We start from the raw sequence: 15,724 nt of genomic DNA, 5'->3' as shown, positions 1-15,724 counted from the left end.
TTAGAATAAAATACTACTTTGTTTTGTGAATCTGATAAGTTTCTCCCCTTAGATCTCTTTTTCTGTTTGGTCTGACTGTTGTAGGATGTCTGCAGTTTCCTGGTTGCACACCTATATTTAAAGCTTACAGGCGTTATTTTTGAAAGAAGGTCATGGGCAAAAAAAAAATCATTACCACTGTCAGGAATGCTTTTTTGTCGCTGTTGCAGCTAAGTTGTAATTTGTAAAAATGTGTGTTGGGTGCATAACAATCAACATAGATTTGCTTGCCAGGATACAGAACAGATCTAGGATAAAACCCTGAAAGAGAACTTTACCAGTGCATCAAACACTTGACTGAAAGACGGGCATATCGGAAGTCAGTGGTGGTCACGCTGGTGCCATCTTGGATCCAGGCAGGGTTCCATTACCAGGCAGGTGAAGTGGATGTGAAGTGAAGTACTGTGTCACTCCTGCTGAACACCCTGAGGATGGAGAAACGCAGGTCAAGTGCAGGAGTCTACCCATCTGACACTGAGACAGCCAATACCCTAAACCAAGTGCCACTCCAAAAGAATATAATTGGGGTTTTCCCCATCTGTTTTATTTTCAAAAATAAAACTCAAGACACTGAAGTTACTCCAGATTACTACACTGTGTTTCACTTGTACTTATTTAGCCAAAATTGAGGTGACTAAAAATAGGGGACAAGAATAATCATTATAAAGACAGTTAACCACTTCATTTGCTGCTTATCCTCTTTGAGCATTTATTGAAACATTACTTGCATTCTTTTGTACTATTAAAAAAGAAGAAGAAGAAAAATTAGTGGCAAGTGAAAGCTTATTGCCAAACATTTTTACATTCTAGTAATTTCACTATCACTCACATGGGAGTGAGAGAGAGAGAGAGAGAGAGAGAGAGAGAGAGAGAGAGAGAGAGAGAGAGAAATAGAGCTATCTCCTCTAGGATGCAAGATGAAAAACAAATGTTGAAGATCAGGAATTCACAGGGTGTTAAACTAACATGAACAGAATATATTTAATGGGAATGAGCATTAATCTTGGCAAGTTATACTAACAAATGAGTAGTTATTCAGTTTAATTCGATTTTATTTATGTAGTATAGCAATAGTGATTGCTATAGTATAGCAGTCTCCAGGTGCTGTAAGCAAAGACTCTACAATAATACAGAGATTAGAGTTATGTAGATTCAAATTCCAAGTCAATATCTCCCTGTTGGTGAAAAGAGATGAAAAACCATGTACTATCTGGGTTTGCTTAGAAACAAATGGCTGCAAACTAGTGGCACAAAAATGAAACTAAAGCCATTGTCTCAGAGAATCAGTTAGGTCCATAGGTTTTTGGCTAGCAGCAAAAGTTTTGTAATTTTGCCTCTGTAAACCACCTCATTGAACTTTGACTTTAAATGATCATAATTAGATTGAAGTATAGACTTGCAGCTTTAATTCAAGGGGTTTGACAAATGTTATTACAGATGTTTTATATCTGTGCCCCATTTTCATAGGCACAGAATCATTGGACAATTGAGAGCTGTTCCCTCATTGTCCCATGACAAATTAAGCAGATTAAAGATCTGGACTTGGGTCAAACTTGCATTTGGTATTTTTTATTGCATAGTATGAAGTCCCATGAGATACTGTTGCAAGTTAAGGACGCCTTAGAATCATTAGATTTGGGGGGGGGGGGGACCAAAATAAAACTATCAGAAAGATTGCAAAAACTTTAGTGGTGTCCAAGTCAAGAATCTGTTACATTCTTATAAAACATGGAGGAATTGGCCAGTTCAGCAAAACCAAACATCCCCAAAGACCACAGAAGACTGGATAGAGAAAGCCCAGTCAAGAACACTCAATGAGGGGGGAGTATCATTGTCAAGGTCTGCAATCATGAAATCCCTTCATGAATGTTAAAAATGCAACAAGGTCAAAACCACAACTTACACCGAAGAACAGGAAGGAAAGATTAGACTTTGGACAGATGATGACCAAGATTAGCTGGTACTGAAATAATGGGAAGGAAAAAGGCATCTAGAAGGAAAGAGGCAGCTCATGACTCAATTAATACGACATCATCTGTCAAACATGGTGGAGACAATGTTATGGCATTGGGCATGTATAGCTGCCAGTGGAACTGGGCTATTAGTGTTGGCAGTGTTATTATATTGTGTAGTGGATAATGAACCAAAGCATATTGCAAAAGAGTTTCTCAAGACAAAGAGATGGGATCCTAACCCTATTCTTCGATGGCCAAGGCAGTTACCTCATTTGGCGAAGGGGCAGGGATAGCTCAGTAGGTAAAGTGGTCGCCCCATGATCGGTCGCCCCATGATCGGAAGGTCGGCGGTTCGAATCCACTTAACGACTACCCTGAGGTACCCCTGAGCAAGGTACCGTCCCTACACACTGCTCCCCGGGCGCCTGCTTAGTGGGCTGCCCACTGCTTCACTGAGTGAATGGGTCAAATGCAGAGAAAAACAAGTAATTTCCCCATGGGGATCAATAAAGTATCCATTATTATTATTATTTCAACCCAGTAGAACATGCTTTTTAATTATTAAATACAAAACTGAATGGAGAGAGGGCCACAAACCTTGCGGTGGTGTACAGAGGCACATTGCAAAAAGTGGTGTAACTGCCCCAAAAGTTATAGACCTAACTGTATTGCCCAGAGTTGGACTGCATGTGACAAAGAAATTACCCAACTTAGTCACACTGGCCATCAGTGTTCTATAAAATGCTACTTTTCTAGTACAAAGACTGCATGATGTCCCATTGTGCCTCTGTGGAAACAGAGCTGGTAATTTAGCTAATTCTACTCTAATCATTAACTTCTACTTAAACATTTCTAGTAGTGTGAAAGCAAGCAGTAGACCGTTGCTGATACACTGCTATGCTAAATTTGATAAACAGCAATGGAGACAATATCCTGACCGATAACAGCCTTGCATTTATGTCGCCCTTTTGTCAATTTTGTTCATACAGAAAACACAATATTATAATTGCAATTAAAGCACCTACCTCATATTTGTGTCATACATATAATTATCAATTAATCTAGCATGCATGTCTCTGGAGGAGGATGGAGCACCTGAGGAAACACAGGACCAGAGAGGACATAAAGACTGCACTGATTCAAATCGTGCTGTTGCCTCAAAGCTTCTTTCTTTGAGGCAACAGTGCTAACTGTGACGCCCGTAGAATTTGAATCTGTTATACCAACAATCTTTTGACTAATATGTGACTACTATGCATCATTAAGGAGTAAAAGGTTAAAAAAAATTCCTGAACACAATGCCAAACAACAAGCTTTTTTATTGTTTCCATCACTTTTCTCAGTCAACACTGGCAGGCATAATTTCTTTTTAGACAACAACAAAATGGTGTGAGTTCTAGAGTGAAGCAAAAAGCAGAAAAATAAATAATACTGTGTACAAAAATACAACCTCACTGTATAAACGCTACACAATACAAAGCAAAAAGACATGGGAGACTCCTTGGCTATCGTCTCCGCCGGCATATGGCACTTATAAAGACCGAAACAGTCAAGCCTAAAATTCTTCCCAAAACATGCAAATGTGAAGTTCTATAAAAACAAATGCATTTATCAAGTGTGTCTCGCTGGTAGGTCTGTAACATAATGTCCCCAGAATATGAATAAGTGAGTACTTTTAGTCTTTGGTCAGCCTGAATGAAATTAGTGCAGAAAAGCACTGAATAAGACCAATACCATCCAGCCACTTAATGCTCTGTATTAAGGAGGATACTCATAGGAAATTACTATCTATAAATGGCAACTGTGCATATGTTAGTGACTGTTATAAAATGTGACTGATTTTCAGTATTGATTCTTTAAAAGGTTGTTACCAACATGTTGAATTTCTGAACTCTCTTGGGCAGCGTTCTAGATATTTCTTTAGGAATAGTTCTCCAGGCTCCTTGAATGACATTCAAAGCTCTACTTTGGACGTTGGCTTCCTTTTGGTCTCTTCTCTGTGGAGATGATCCCCCAGTGCTGCAATTATCTTAAGCTCTATGGAGGCCAAGCCATTACTTAGTGTCTTGTTTTGTGCTTTTCTATCCACGTATACTTTTACTGCATTGGCAGTGAGTTTGGGATCATTGTCACGCTGAAGAATTAAGCTTTTGCCAATCCAATGCTTTCCAGATGGTACATCATGGTGGATTAAAATCAGCTGGTAGTTTTGCACGGTCATAATTCCAATTTTGGCAAAATCCCCAACACCACTGGTTGAAATGCTGCCCAGAACCATGACAGAGCCTCCACTGTGTATTACAGATGCCTGTAGACACTCACTGTGGTTGCTCTCTCCTGACCTGCTCCAAACATATTTTAACTCAAAATGTAACATTTGGATCAACTCCACAAGACCTGTTACTGCTGATTTATAGACTTTTTTTTGTGATTTCTTTCCCTGTTTCCCTTCTTTAAGAATGGCTTCTTCATAGCCACCTTCATACTGAGAACATTTATGATGGGGCTTTGCCGAAAGGAGATGGATCAATTGAAAGGCCAGATGCATCTTTCCGGTCTCTGGGTCAAGTCTGTATTGACAAAGAGACCTGACTCAGGTGTTTTTGCTGTTTCTGAAGGACACGACTTCCATATGCTGTTTTAAGGACATAGTGCACGACATGCTAAAATAAGCCAGATTTTTGGCTAATAATCCCCTTGTTGGTCCAAAACACTATTTTATGCCAGTAAACTAAGTTATCTTTGGCATTAACTTTTTTGGGGGGATATTCAACTAAAGAAATGGGATCATGCTATTAACAAGGTGCTAAAGTTAAAAATTAAAACTGTCTTTTTGCTAACTTGTCTGTTACGTAGACAACACTGAGTGATTTAAAAATCTGTGTTAAGTAGCTTAAGAAACAAACAAACAAAAAATCCTCTTAAAATTGGACCGGACTGAAAACGAGTGTAAAAACAGCCAATATCCAAAGGAAAACTTTGAAAGCCTGTAAGACAGTCTGGATACTTAGAAGCAAAATATAAAGAAATGAGGAATTTGCACAGCAATGTATATACATGAATGTCAATAGTAAGTTTGCAGATCTTTCACTGTTTAATGGACGCTTACTTGTGCAGCGGACTGTAAACCCTCATCAACAAACATCAGAAAAAAATGAGTTACCATAGAAGGTCAAGCTGCTTCTTGTGAACATAACTATACAAGTGCTTGTACTATACAAGATAAATATTGTTGTTTTCTGTGGCTTTTCAAAGATTTTCATTCTATTATGCCTGAGTACCTGTTAAGAAAGCACAGGATCCCATAAAAATGCAGATAAATGATGATGTGGTTGAAACAGAGCTGTGCTGTAGATGCAGATTCAAAAATGATCAATTTCCATAAGTGTCAAAAGAGATCATGGTCACTCATGCAACAGAAAGTGTGCACAGATCTGGTAAAACTGTCTCGAAATCTCTCGTGCAACGTAAAACAAAGAGTGTCATGCATTTTTTATGAGCAATCAATAATCATTCCTAATCTTTCCACTGACGGAGAAGCAAAACAGCCAATCAAAACATGACAAGGATGACTTGCAGGAAACATGAAACGAAAGCAGATTCTCTGTCTTTGCACTATTTGAAGCCATTCATGACTGAAGCGTAGAAGAGATGTCGGGTAGAGACACTTCACTTTTTACTAAACACTTTGGGAAAAATCAGATGCAAACTCCAGATATGTCATCTCCAACAGCACCAGCCTCTTTCACTGTCCATCATGCATCAGGGGTATGCAAATACAAAAATAAAACATTAGAAAACATCAATAGCAGTTAAATATGAATAAATAAATAAATAAATAAATAAATACATCTCACAAAACACATTCAGCGGTGGGTTTGTTACACATGGCACAGAGCACAACAGCAAAAATAAAAACAGAAGTTTAGAAAATAGAAGAACAGAAGTGAACTTCCATAAATAGCTTCAATATTTTTGGAGCGAAATTACACCACAGACTGTAGAAGAAAGTGTCAGTCCTAAACTCGCCTCGCTTTGGATTCAATGTGGGCTTCTCAGTGACATCTCCATGCTGCAGGCGACACATCCTGATCCTACACTTTGCTACTGTATGCTGGGCTATCAATCAGACAAAGGGCTCCTTTACAAACAGGCCCAGCTAAGATCAACCGGTGACTACTGCCCTGCAGGTGTGTGTGAGCACTCGGAGGTCTTGAAGGTTCAGTCTTTGCTCTCAGTGCGAGTTCGTCTGATCAGTGAAGAGAAGAAGCTTCGACCTTGTGGTGGTCCCATTAGCATGGGAGCTTGGTTCTTGTGAACGATCTCAATCTGGTATAAGAAAAGAGAGAGCTGAGATTTAGCTCAGAAAGGAAATGTGTTTTAAGCTGTCTGTTAACATCTTCACATAGCATTTTTCAGTAGCATTATGAAATCACTCAGTGCTTACTATACAGTAGACTATAAAGGGAGTTTTCCCAATGCTGCCTGGCTTATAGGGAGCATTCACTCTTTAATCCACGATGAAAAAAACTGATGTCTTGTCAATTTGTCTTTCTGCTTTGCCAAGTGTTGTAAGCCATATTCACCCACTCTTATTATTTGTTTACTCCAGCACGCCTGCTATGTACAGTGCTGTGAAAAAGTATTTGTTCCCTTCCTTATTTCTTAGTTTTTTGCATATGTGTCATAATTGCATCGCTCACACTATCAAACTAATTTTAACATTTGACAAAATCAACCCAAGTAAACACAAAACTGTGTTTGTAAAATGATGACTTCATTTATTAACCAAAAAAATACTAACCACACCCAGGCCCTATGATATTCTGAATCAAGAAATGACTTAAATAGAACCTGCGTATAATATAAGTGCAGTTGGCTAAAGATAAAACACAAAACAGATGAAAAAGAAACTCTTTAGGATCAGTCAGTCTGAAAAGGTTTAGACTCCTTTGTAAACCTATGAAAAAACAATTAAAGTACAAAATTTCTGTTCTCCTTGACTTTTTCCAAAGTCATCCAGCGGACCAGACTGAAGTCTTTGATGGGCCGATTCTGGCCCACGTGCCTCATGTTTGACACCCCTGATTTAGATTTAAACCACTGAAATATATATGCCAGACGTGACTGTAAGCTAAAATACTGACACATAACACTTAACACATAATATAGTCTACTTATCTTTTGATTTAAGCACAAATTTGAAATTTGAATTTGAAAAATTTGAATTTGAAAAATTTGAAATTTGAAAATTTGAATTTTCTTTCTGTATTAATTATTTTTGTTATTATTGTATTTAATTGTTTTAGTGCACAATCCATGTCACACATGTTTTTGAAACAGCTCCTGATACTGTGAAACTATGTTTTTTTTGTTTGGTCTGTTTTTTGGGGGGTTTTTTGTACGACATTTCTTGTTTTCAGATAAACATAATTCGATAATTTTACAGCAGCTATACTTCATATATATATTGATGTGATGCCACAATCAACAACAATAAACACAAACACAACAAAAACAATGGTATTTAAACTATTATTTAGTTTTCACAGCTCATTTACAGAAGACTTTTACCTATAAAATGAAAGTGCCTCCATAATCAACAAATGACTTTTTTGAATTATGTTTACCTTTCTTTTAAATCTCAGAAGGTTATCCCCATGAAATAATAAGGTCTCTATCCACTGTTCATTATACCCAGCACTTTATCCCCACAGAAGCAAATTCAGCAATGCATTAACAATTTAAAAAAAAATCCTCCATATGGATGTTGCATCCAAATGGGTTCTTGTCAAGTGGCTTATGAATGCATATTTGAACGTCCTGACTACAACAAACTTTGAGAATCCCTGGGGTTAGTGACTCCGATAACATATTATTGTGGATTACTGTAAAGACTGAATTTTATATTATCTGACAATATCCTGTTTGCCTGCAATGATGCAATTTCTTTTAGGAGTTGCAACTGTAGATCGATGGAACCCCAAATATCAACCATCAAGGGTTGTCATATTAAGCACATCATTATAGAGTTGCACTAAGAGTCTAAACGCAGTAATGGGGAGGGGAAATGCTACCATCTGCATTCAAAGGACCACATTCACTTCAAAGGAAAGATGCCATTTATTGTGCTTGCACTCTGACGCTGGAGCAATTACTTAGCTTTTGTGGGCTTTCTGCCATCATTAAACATGATTGAAGTTAATGTTTATCAAGTACTTTGCCATAAACATGATAGTCTTTACAGACTGCAATGATCGGGGACCATTCTTAATTTCGTTGTTCTCATGACAATGACAATAAAGTTTCTGATTCTGATTCTGATTCTGACAAGACAGTGGCCAAAAAAGAAAAAAAGATCTAAAGTGATACCTGAAATAAATTTGGATGGTAATCAAGCTCTGTTTCTTTAAAATGCAGGATTAAGTATTTATGTGGTTCAAGGGCCCATGGAACAATATGGCTTTTAGACAGAAAATAAAATAATTTGCTCAAATGAAGCATGGATGTAATGAGCTATCAGGTCACAATTAATCATCCAAATTAAGAAAACCGAGGGGGGATTTTACTTAGACCCTAATGAAGGTGCATTGTACCAGAATCAAATTTGGAAATATGGTGCCAGTTATTTTAGATCTACTCATCAGAGTGACACATGCTGCATTTAGCTTAAAATCTTAAATGGTTATGGTGTTAAACATGGTATGCATGCAGAGACTGATATGCATTTGCATAGCTGCTGTTGTTAATAATTAGTGGAACAACATCCAATTTGAAGTGTGATGTTTTTGTAGGCATTTAACGTGTTAAGTGATTCAGATGCAGTTCAGACATACAGAATGAAAAACTTTCCTTGGAAATCATTGCAGCACAATTATGTATCGTCAGAGCCCAACTTTGCTCTGTGTAGTTGTGCCAGCAGATACAAGAGCACTTGCAGGCCACTTGTTTTGTCATGGCTGGGCGATCTATATGTAAATCTCGGCAGCACTTCATCTGCAGTGGTGTTCTAATTAAAGCTAAACACAACCGTAATCAACGCAAACTCAGGAGTTTCCTTTTGAAAAACGAGCAACTTGGACAGAGAGAAAACACTTATCGAGGTACACGTTTGCGATCTAGACGATGAGCAAATTAGAAGAAATAAGACTTGAATCATTAAGAATTTGTTATCATAAATTAATGCACTAGAATATAAAGCAGCAACAGCTGAACTGTTATATTAATCTTAATATTAAAGCATATATATTTGATATTTTTTTAAACATGTATCAGCTTTTGGTTTGTTTGTCAGAAAGCTATATATAAGATATATATAAATCTTTTAAAGTTTGTATCTGTCTTGTGTGAAACTTGTATGAAAAGCATACAAGAGTGAAAACAGATATAAGATCCCTTGAAAAATTCTATAATAAAACTTGTATGTGTTGGATACTTACTAAAACAATATATGAAAGTAATGAGAAAGTGGCCACTTTCAGGAGTAAATCATATAAGTTTTTACTATTTCTTTTCCATATGGGAGAAGTCATTGAAAGAAGATTTAATCAGTCACTAAGGTGGGTCGCATTAATGACTCCTGGACATCTTAACATCTTAGACCATAATGTCTATAAACCAATACCTTCTTATGAATATGCAGATGCATAGACAAGGGATAAGTTTTCTGTTTTGGTTTTATAATGCAGTTGCAATAGAGCAGGCTTTGTTAGCATACAGTTAAATAGCTGATGTGGTTTCAAAACCATTGTTTTTCACCTAACAAGCATTTAACTTTTCACTTTTGTTTTTTATCTTCATGATGCCCGTGTGGGGCATTTTCATAGTAGAACTCAAGATCTCCCACACAACAGTAACTATGTGTTTCCTCAGAGGTTCCTCAAACAGTCTGATGTTACTCTTTAAGCTCAGAATAAAAAACAAACAAAGAACTTTTTGAAAACTTGAATTTACAGAATGAGTCATGGATGCTCATTGCCACATGTTGGAAAAATTCTCAAGCATCAATATGACTGTCAGACTGCAGATTCCATATGTAAAACGTATTAATATTTTTTCATTTGCAAATCTTTTTTTTGTAAATGGAGATTACAAAATACTTTGCTCGATTCTTCTTTCACTGCCCTTACAATTTACTTTATATTGGCATATAACTGTCTTTAGTTTGGATGAACCATTTGTGGAAATGCAGTTCAACTTACAGTGCACGGAGTCTGCATCCAAGGTTCACCATCAATCTGCATTGGAAGGGATTTACTGGTTCTGTAAGTGAAGAACGAGAAAACATGCTGTAACAAATCTTCACAATAAAACCAAATAAAAGCATTCTGCACCAGGATGCTTAAAAATCATCACCTTAATTTATACTCGTAGCATTTTTATGCTTTTTCTTATATGCCATAGCATTTGCTACCATAATAAACTAAAAACAATATAATAATTGGAAGAAACAGGCACAAAACATTGTTAAAGACTGACCTGATAGTCACAGAGGAGCACTGTGCCAAGCGTCGTCCAGCGCTCTTCAGGCCAGTGTAGATCTGACCCATCTCCATGGCTCCTTCGAGTCCCACAACCTCCAAGAGCTGGTCAGACAGGTCTGAGACAAAAGCAAACAAAAGCAACAAAGCAAAGAAAAAACACTTTTTTAACCATGCAAAGTCCAGCCAAGTTTTGTCCTCATTATGTTATAGTATCACTGCTGCTTTTGAATGTAGCTACCATTCACATGAGAGGTAAACAATGCAAAAAACTCGTACTAGGAGTGAGAAGACACATGAAACAAAGTACAAAAGCGAGGAGGGGAAGAGGAAAGTGAGAAGGAGGTGAGGAAGAATAAAAGAACATGACATGTGATGTTCCTCACTTCAGAGTTTGCCTTCTGTTGCTGAAATATTTAATATTCACTGTTTAAAAAAAAAGATAGAAAAAAGGCAACAAGCTACAAACAAAACAGCTATTAATTAGATTGCACCGGCAATGCAAAGCAATCTTGTGATAATATAATTATTAATTTCTCTTCTGTTTTTCAGTTATGAGCATTGATTTTGCCCCTGCTGGAAGCCCAGTGTCACGCAGGGCCCATCTGTTTCGGAGGCCCGCTCTGCCTCCGACTCTCCATCAACTCATCCCTCCACAAATTAAGAAGCTGCTGCCTCGCTGTTGGTAGTATACAGACACTAATTGAAACTAAGACCCATTTTTAGGCACTCGGTGTGTGTGAGCGTGTTAGCCCCGCAATGCCGTGTGTACGTGAGTCGTGTTGGTTTCCTGAAGGAGTGTCGTGGGCAATGTTGCTGTTGCGGTGAGATGTTGTTGCCGCCGCCGAGCTGTGGTGTCCAGCTGTCACCATGGTGATGGACATGCGTCTGCCCCTATCTCAACGCTGGACTTTGAGTGCAGCACTTTCCAGGGTCGGAGTGGAAGAGTGTGTACACATACAATCCAAAGCAGGTTGACCTCCCTGACACTGAGCTTTAAAGTTGCTCCCCCCGTCACGTGACTTCTCACGTTGATGTGAACGGCTCATGCAGGCCCATGGTGACATATATGATGGACAGCATCACCAAAGCGATAGGGATTCCTGTTTGCCCCGAGCTACAAAGATCTATTATACTCTAGAGCTCTTAGCTTGGGAAAGAATGCAAAGGCTGTAGCTGTGCTGGTTTAAGAAGGGCAGGAGGACCCTGTGCAGCCAACACACACACACACACACACACACTAAAACACACTCACAGACACAAATTTGCTTTTAGTTACAACTTTTACGATGTCTCAAAGAATTAAAGACCAACCCTGATGAAAAAAACGAGCCTATTATTTTGTGAATTCTTGTAAATCGTGTTGCTGCAGTGACATACAGTCCTGTATATCACTCATTTCTTTATAATTTGTTTTGTTTTTAGAGCTTTCAGGCCTTCTTGTGTGTAAAATAGAGGACAAAAGGAGAAGTAGCACTCCAACTATCTACAGGTGAACAGCATCTGAAAGCCAATAAAGACCTGATATAGGCCTTCAGTTTATCTATCTGCTCTTCACTGACTCCCCATTAGAAATGAGATGAATCCAAATGTATGGAGGAGGTAAGATGAGAGGTACAATAGTGAATGTCTACAGCCATCTGTAAAACACAGCCGAGGGCGTGTCCTAGTAAAATGTAAAGAAATGCGATGTGGCTCAAATCTTTTGCACGGTACTCTAGAAGAGTAGTGTGGTTAGAGCTGAGCTACATTTCTGATGTTGTACAACATCTGTCTCCCATATAAGTACTTTTATTTAAAGGTCCAAATAAGTTTCCAAAATTACATTTTCTAAGTTTATTTACTCTAAAGTCAGCTACACCAGAGTATATCAAGTATATTTAATTTAAAAGTAAAGATGCTGATGCAGTATATTAAGGTTGTGACAAATCATTAATGTTAGTTATGTATCAAGTTGTATATTGTTCACCCGCAATATACAACTTGACATACTGTAACTTAAGTTTATTTTCTTTTCTGAAAATGAGTTTACCGACTTTCTTACACTCCAGTGCCTTGCAGTGTACACTTATTTGCATTGATGCTGATACCTTGCCTGGATCTACAGTCCAAAGAAATTAAAATATGTCCATTGGCACAACTAAACAGAATAATGAAACTGTTTAAAACTCAACACACCCGTACCCTTACAAATTAAATTGTATTGTATTTCCTGATAGGAGCATTCGGTCTCATTTTTACAAAAGCCTGAAATGAACCTTCAGGTAAAAATTGTTCTTTCAAATTAAGAGTTGAAAAAAATAGTTTTCAAAATGATAAAAAAATTACAGAAGCTATCCTCTGTCTCAGAATTGTAAGGAAATTGATTCTGATCAGAATCTTTTCTAATCTGTCCATGTTCCACCTCTCCATGAAATGTCATGAAATATGGCAAAATAGTACAAAAGCACTAGTCTTGGAGGAGAAATGGCCTTCAGGCAAAACTTAAAATTAGACATATTTTCATCTCTTTCTAAGAAATGAGGACACACGACTTCAATAAGGGTCTTAATGGACTGAAATCATATTTTATCTCGAGTGGGTTTTTTTTTTGTGAATTTCCATTTTTCTTTTCTTGAATCACCATCAATTATTCCATTTACGGGAAGTTCAAATGATTCACCTGGATCTACAATACAAAGCACACTCGCCTAAATATAGTAAAAAACCAACATGTTCTCAGAGATAAACTGGGAGAAAAACTGAATCACCTAACCGATTAGAAAGGCCAATTTATAAAAAGTCATGATAAGCAGTCTATGGCCAAATATAAACCAAATCATCTTATTTATCTAATCTCGAATCAATGTCCCTTACGTAGGTCAAGAAATCAGGATTTCAAATTGATAAACACTACAAGTGATAGTGAATGAAACAATGATATGAACCAGTGTCCGTATGGGACATGAAAAAGCAGCACACTGCGACTTTAATCTTAGCCACATCTTCCCATCAGAGAGAGAGAATAGAAACAACGTCCTTGTCACTGTCACACAACTACCTGTCCAGGCCAGTGGCTGCACTGACACATGTGGAGCGACAGGGTGAGAGCAGAGGAATAAAAGACAGACAGTGACGGAGCAGAGCAGGACCAGCAGCCGATCTGCTGAAAGTAAAACTAAAGAGGAATGGCGGAACAAGGAGGGAGGGCATGTGGAGGCCGATCCTCCAATGAAAGCTTCATGGGGCTTGTCACGGGGGATCAGTCCCAAACATCAACCCCTCCACCCACACATGAAGCCCCTATTCTAAATAATTCACTCTGCAGCCATTCCCTTCCACCTGAGGGGCTTGTCTCCTGGCGTCACCAGCGGGACGATTTAACAGCTCCCGAAAGGTCAGGGTTTTTTTTTTTTTATCCCCTAGCCACCCACCAGCCCACCCATCCACACACAGATGCAACTACACATACAACTTGACAAAAAATGATCTCTGCCAACAGTCATGTGCGTCACCCTCTGCCCCTCTGGGCTAATGCACTCCTGTGTGTTTACCTCTAAATACGCTGTTCTCTTGATCTAACAAGTTTGGCTGCTCACCTTGAGGGCACCTTCCACAAGGGCATCTATTCTAAGATATACAGTACAGGTGGACAACACAAACACACCCACCCGCATCAATACACAGGCTCAAATGGGTATGGACACACATAAACAAAGGGAAATACTCCACACTCACACTAAGTGCCTTTCCAGGTTTAGACTGTGGCCTCTATTTTTTTTTTTTAAATACAAACACAGAAGTGATTGATTTTTTTTCAGGGATAAATGGAGTGTTCATCATAGCAAAGCTGGGCTTTGCATTGATCAAATGTGTCCCTCACAGTGCACATGTGCCACATGGTTCCTTTTTATTATGATTTTGCATTGGTTTAACCTGAAGTCTACTGAAATCCTTAAACCTCGGTTTTTCTAACTGTCAGCAGGGGGTCGTCCAAAAAAAGAAGTCTGGTTGTATGGAAGTCAGTGAGAAAACTGCCATCGGTGAACATGTCCATGATAATCTTATGGTCCTGGTTGCAAATTAGAAGTCTTATTAAATACAACACTGCATTTCTTTTCTAAATGATGGTCATGTTTGATATCCAAGATGACACAGCAGAGTATGTTACAGGGCAAGCCTACAGACGGAAATGCTCAGCTCGAAGCATCAAAAAGGTGATGTTAATGTACTGGAGAATGACTTTTTTATGGGTTATTTATTGTCGGACTGAGTTGTGTTTCCTTGTCTACTTCCTCACTGTCTCTCACTTGTTTTCTCAGTTTTTTAAACAACATAAAACAGATTCATTTTGCACAATAAATGCTGTGACTGTGAAAAAGAGTCCAATTTAAAATGTGCCACCTTTAACCATCTTTAAAGGCAAAACAGCACCAAAGGAAACAGAAAATTGAATCACAACTAAAAGGAATGAATGCTCCATAGTGTGCTTCACAGAGGGCTTTTTATTTTCCAGAAATTGTGCTATGGCCAGTGAAGTCTCATAAGGGATCACTGGCAGCCATGTCTGGAGATCTTTGCTGGCTCGTCATGTCTCAAAGCCAGACACTGATTGTAACATCCACTTCATCCCCAGGTACAAACACACCATCTCAGCAGGAAACCTAAAAAACATACTGTGCATCACCTGAACAGGCACAGTTAGACATGATAGAAATAAAATACAAAAGCCAAGTAAATCCAGAATTCACGGCTGTGAGTCTACAAAAGAATTTAGAAAGACTCAACAGCAATTATTAGTAATAAAATTATTTCAATAAAGAACAGATTAGCTGTCATTCAAGCTATGTTATAAACATGGATAAAATTGGGGCATATTGATATGAAAGCTTAACAAAAAGTAAAACTAAATTGTATTCCCTTTCAACAGGACTACAATAACTGAAAACACTTGTGCAGTGATGATATATTAAGCCACATATATATAGTTCTTACTATGTATTTGAAGGAAAAATTATATTGTCTGTAATTTTTCACTGCAGTACTAGAATATTCTGCTTTCTGGATATTTTCTACCCTTTGCTATTAACTCCCTAAAGCGGCTCACACAATTTCACCAGTTTCCACAGAGCAGCTGACTCATTGTGTTTCGTTCATTCATATATTCCCATTGATGGGCTTCCTTTTGACGTAAATGGATTCAGGGGTATGCCCAACACCCCACTCAGTCAGCTCCTATTAACAGAGCCTGTCCACTGGTGCCCACACAGA

The 15,724-nt window shown here is 38.1% G+C and overlaps 1 protein-coding gene across 1 annotated transcript in view; it reads right to left on the bottom strand.

Moving 5' to 3' along the window:
* Nucleotides 1–3,329: 3,329 nt before the first annotated feature.
* The window catches only part of dgkb (diacylglycerol kinase, beta), an 88,477-nt gene continuing 76,082 nt past the window's right edge, over nt 3,330–15,724 (bottom strand). The window contains exons 23-25 of the mRNA XM_085423754.1: nt 10,473–10,593; nt 10,196–10,256; nt 3,330–6,323 (exon numbers count right to left, since the gene is read on the bottom strand). Of these exons, the coding sequence (XP_085279880.1) occupies nt 6,216–6,323; nt 10,196–10,256; nt 10,473–10,593 (290 nt within the window). The 3' untranslated portion in view covers nt 3,330–6,215. The remainder of the gene's footprint in view (nt 6,324–10,195; nt 10,257–10,472; nt 10,594–15,724) is intronic.

Source organism: Rhamphochromis longiceps, linkage group LG11 (assembly GCF_057381845.1).
Source record: "Rhamphochromis longiceps isolate RC_006_pf linkage group LG11, R_longiceps_female_GT1.1, whole genome shotgun sequence".
NCBI lineage: Eukaryota > Metazoa > Chordata > Actinopteri > Cichliformes > Cichlidae > Rhamphochromis > Rhamphochromis longiceps.
This window is presented reverse-complemented; position numbering and strand designations above follow the sequence as displayed.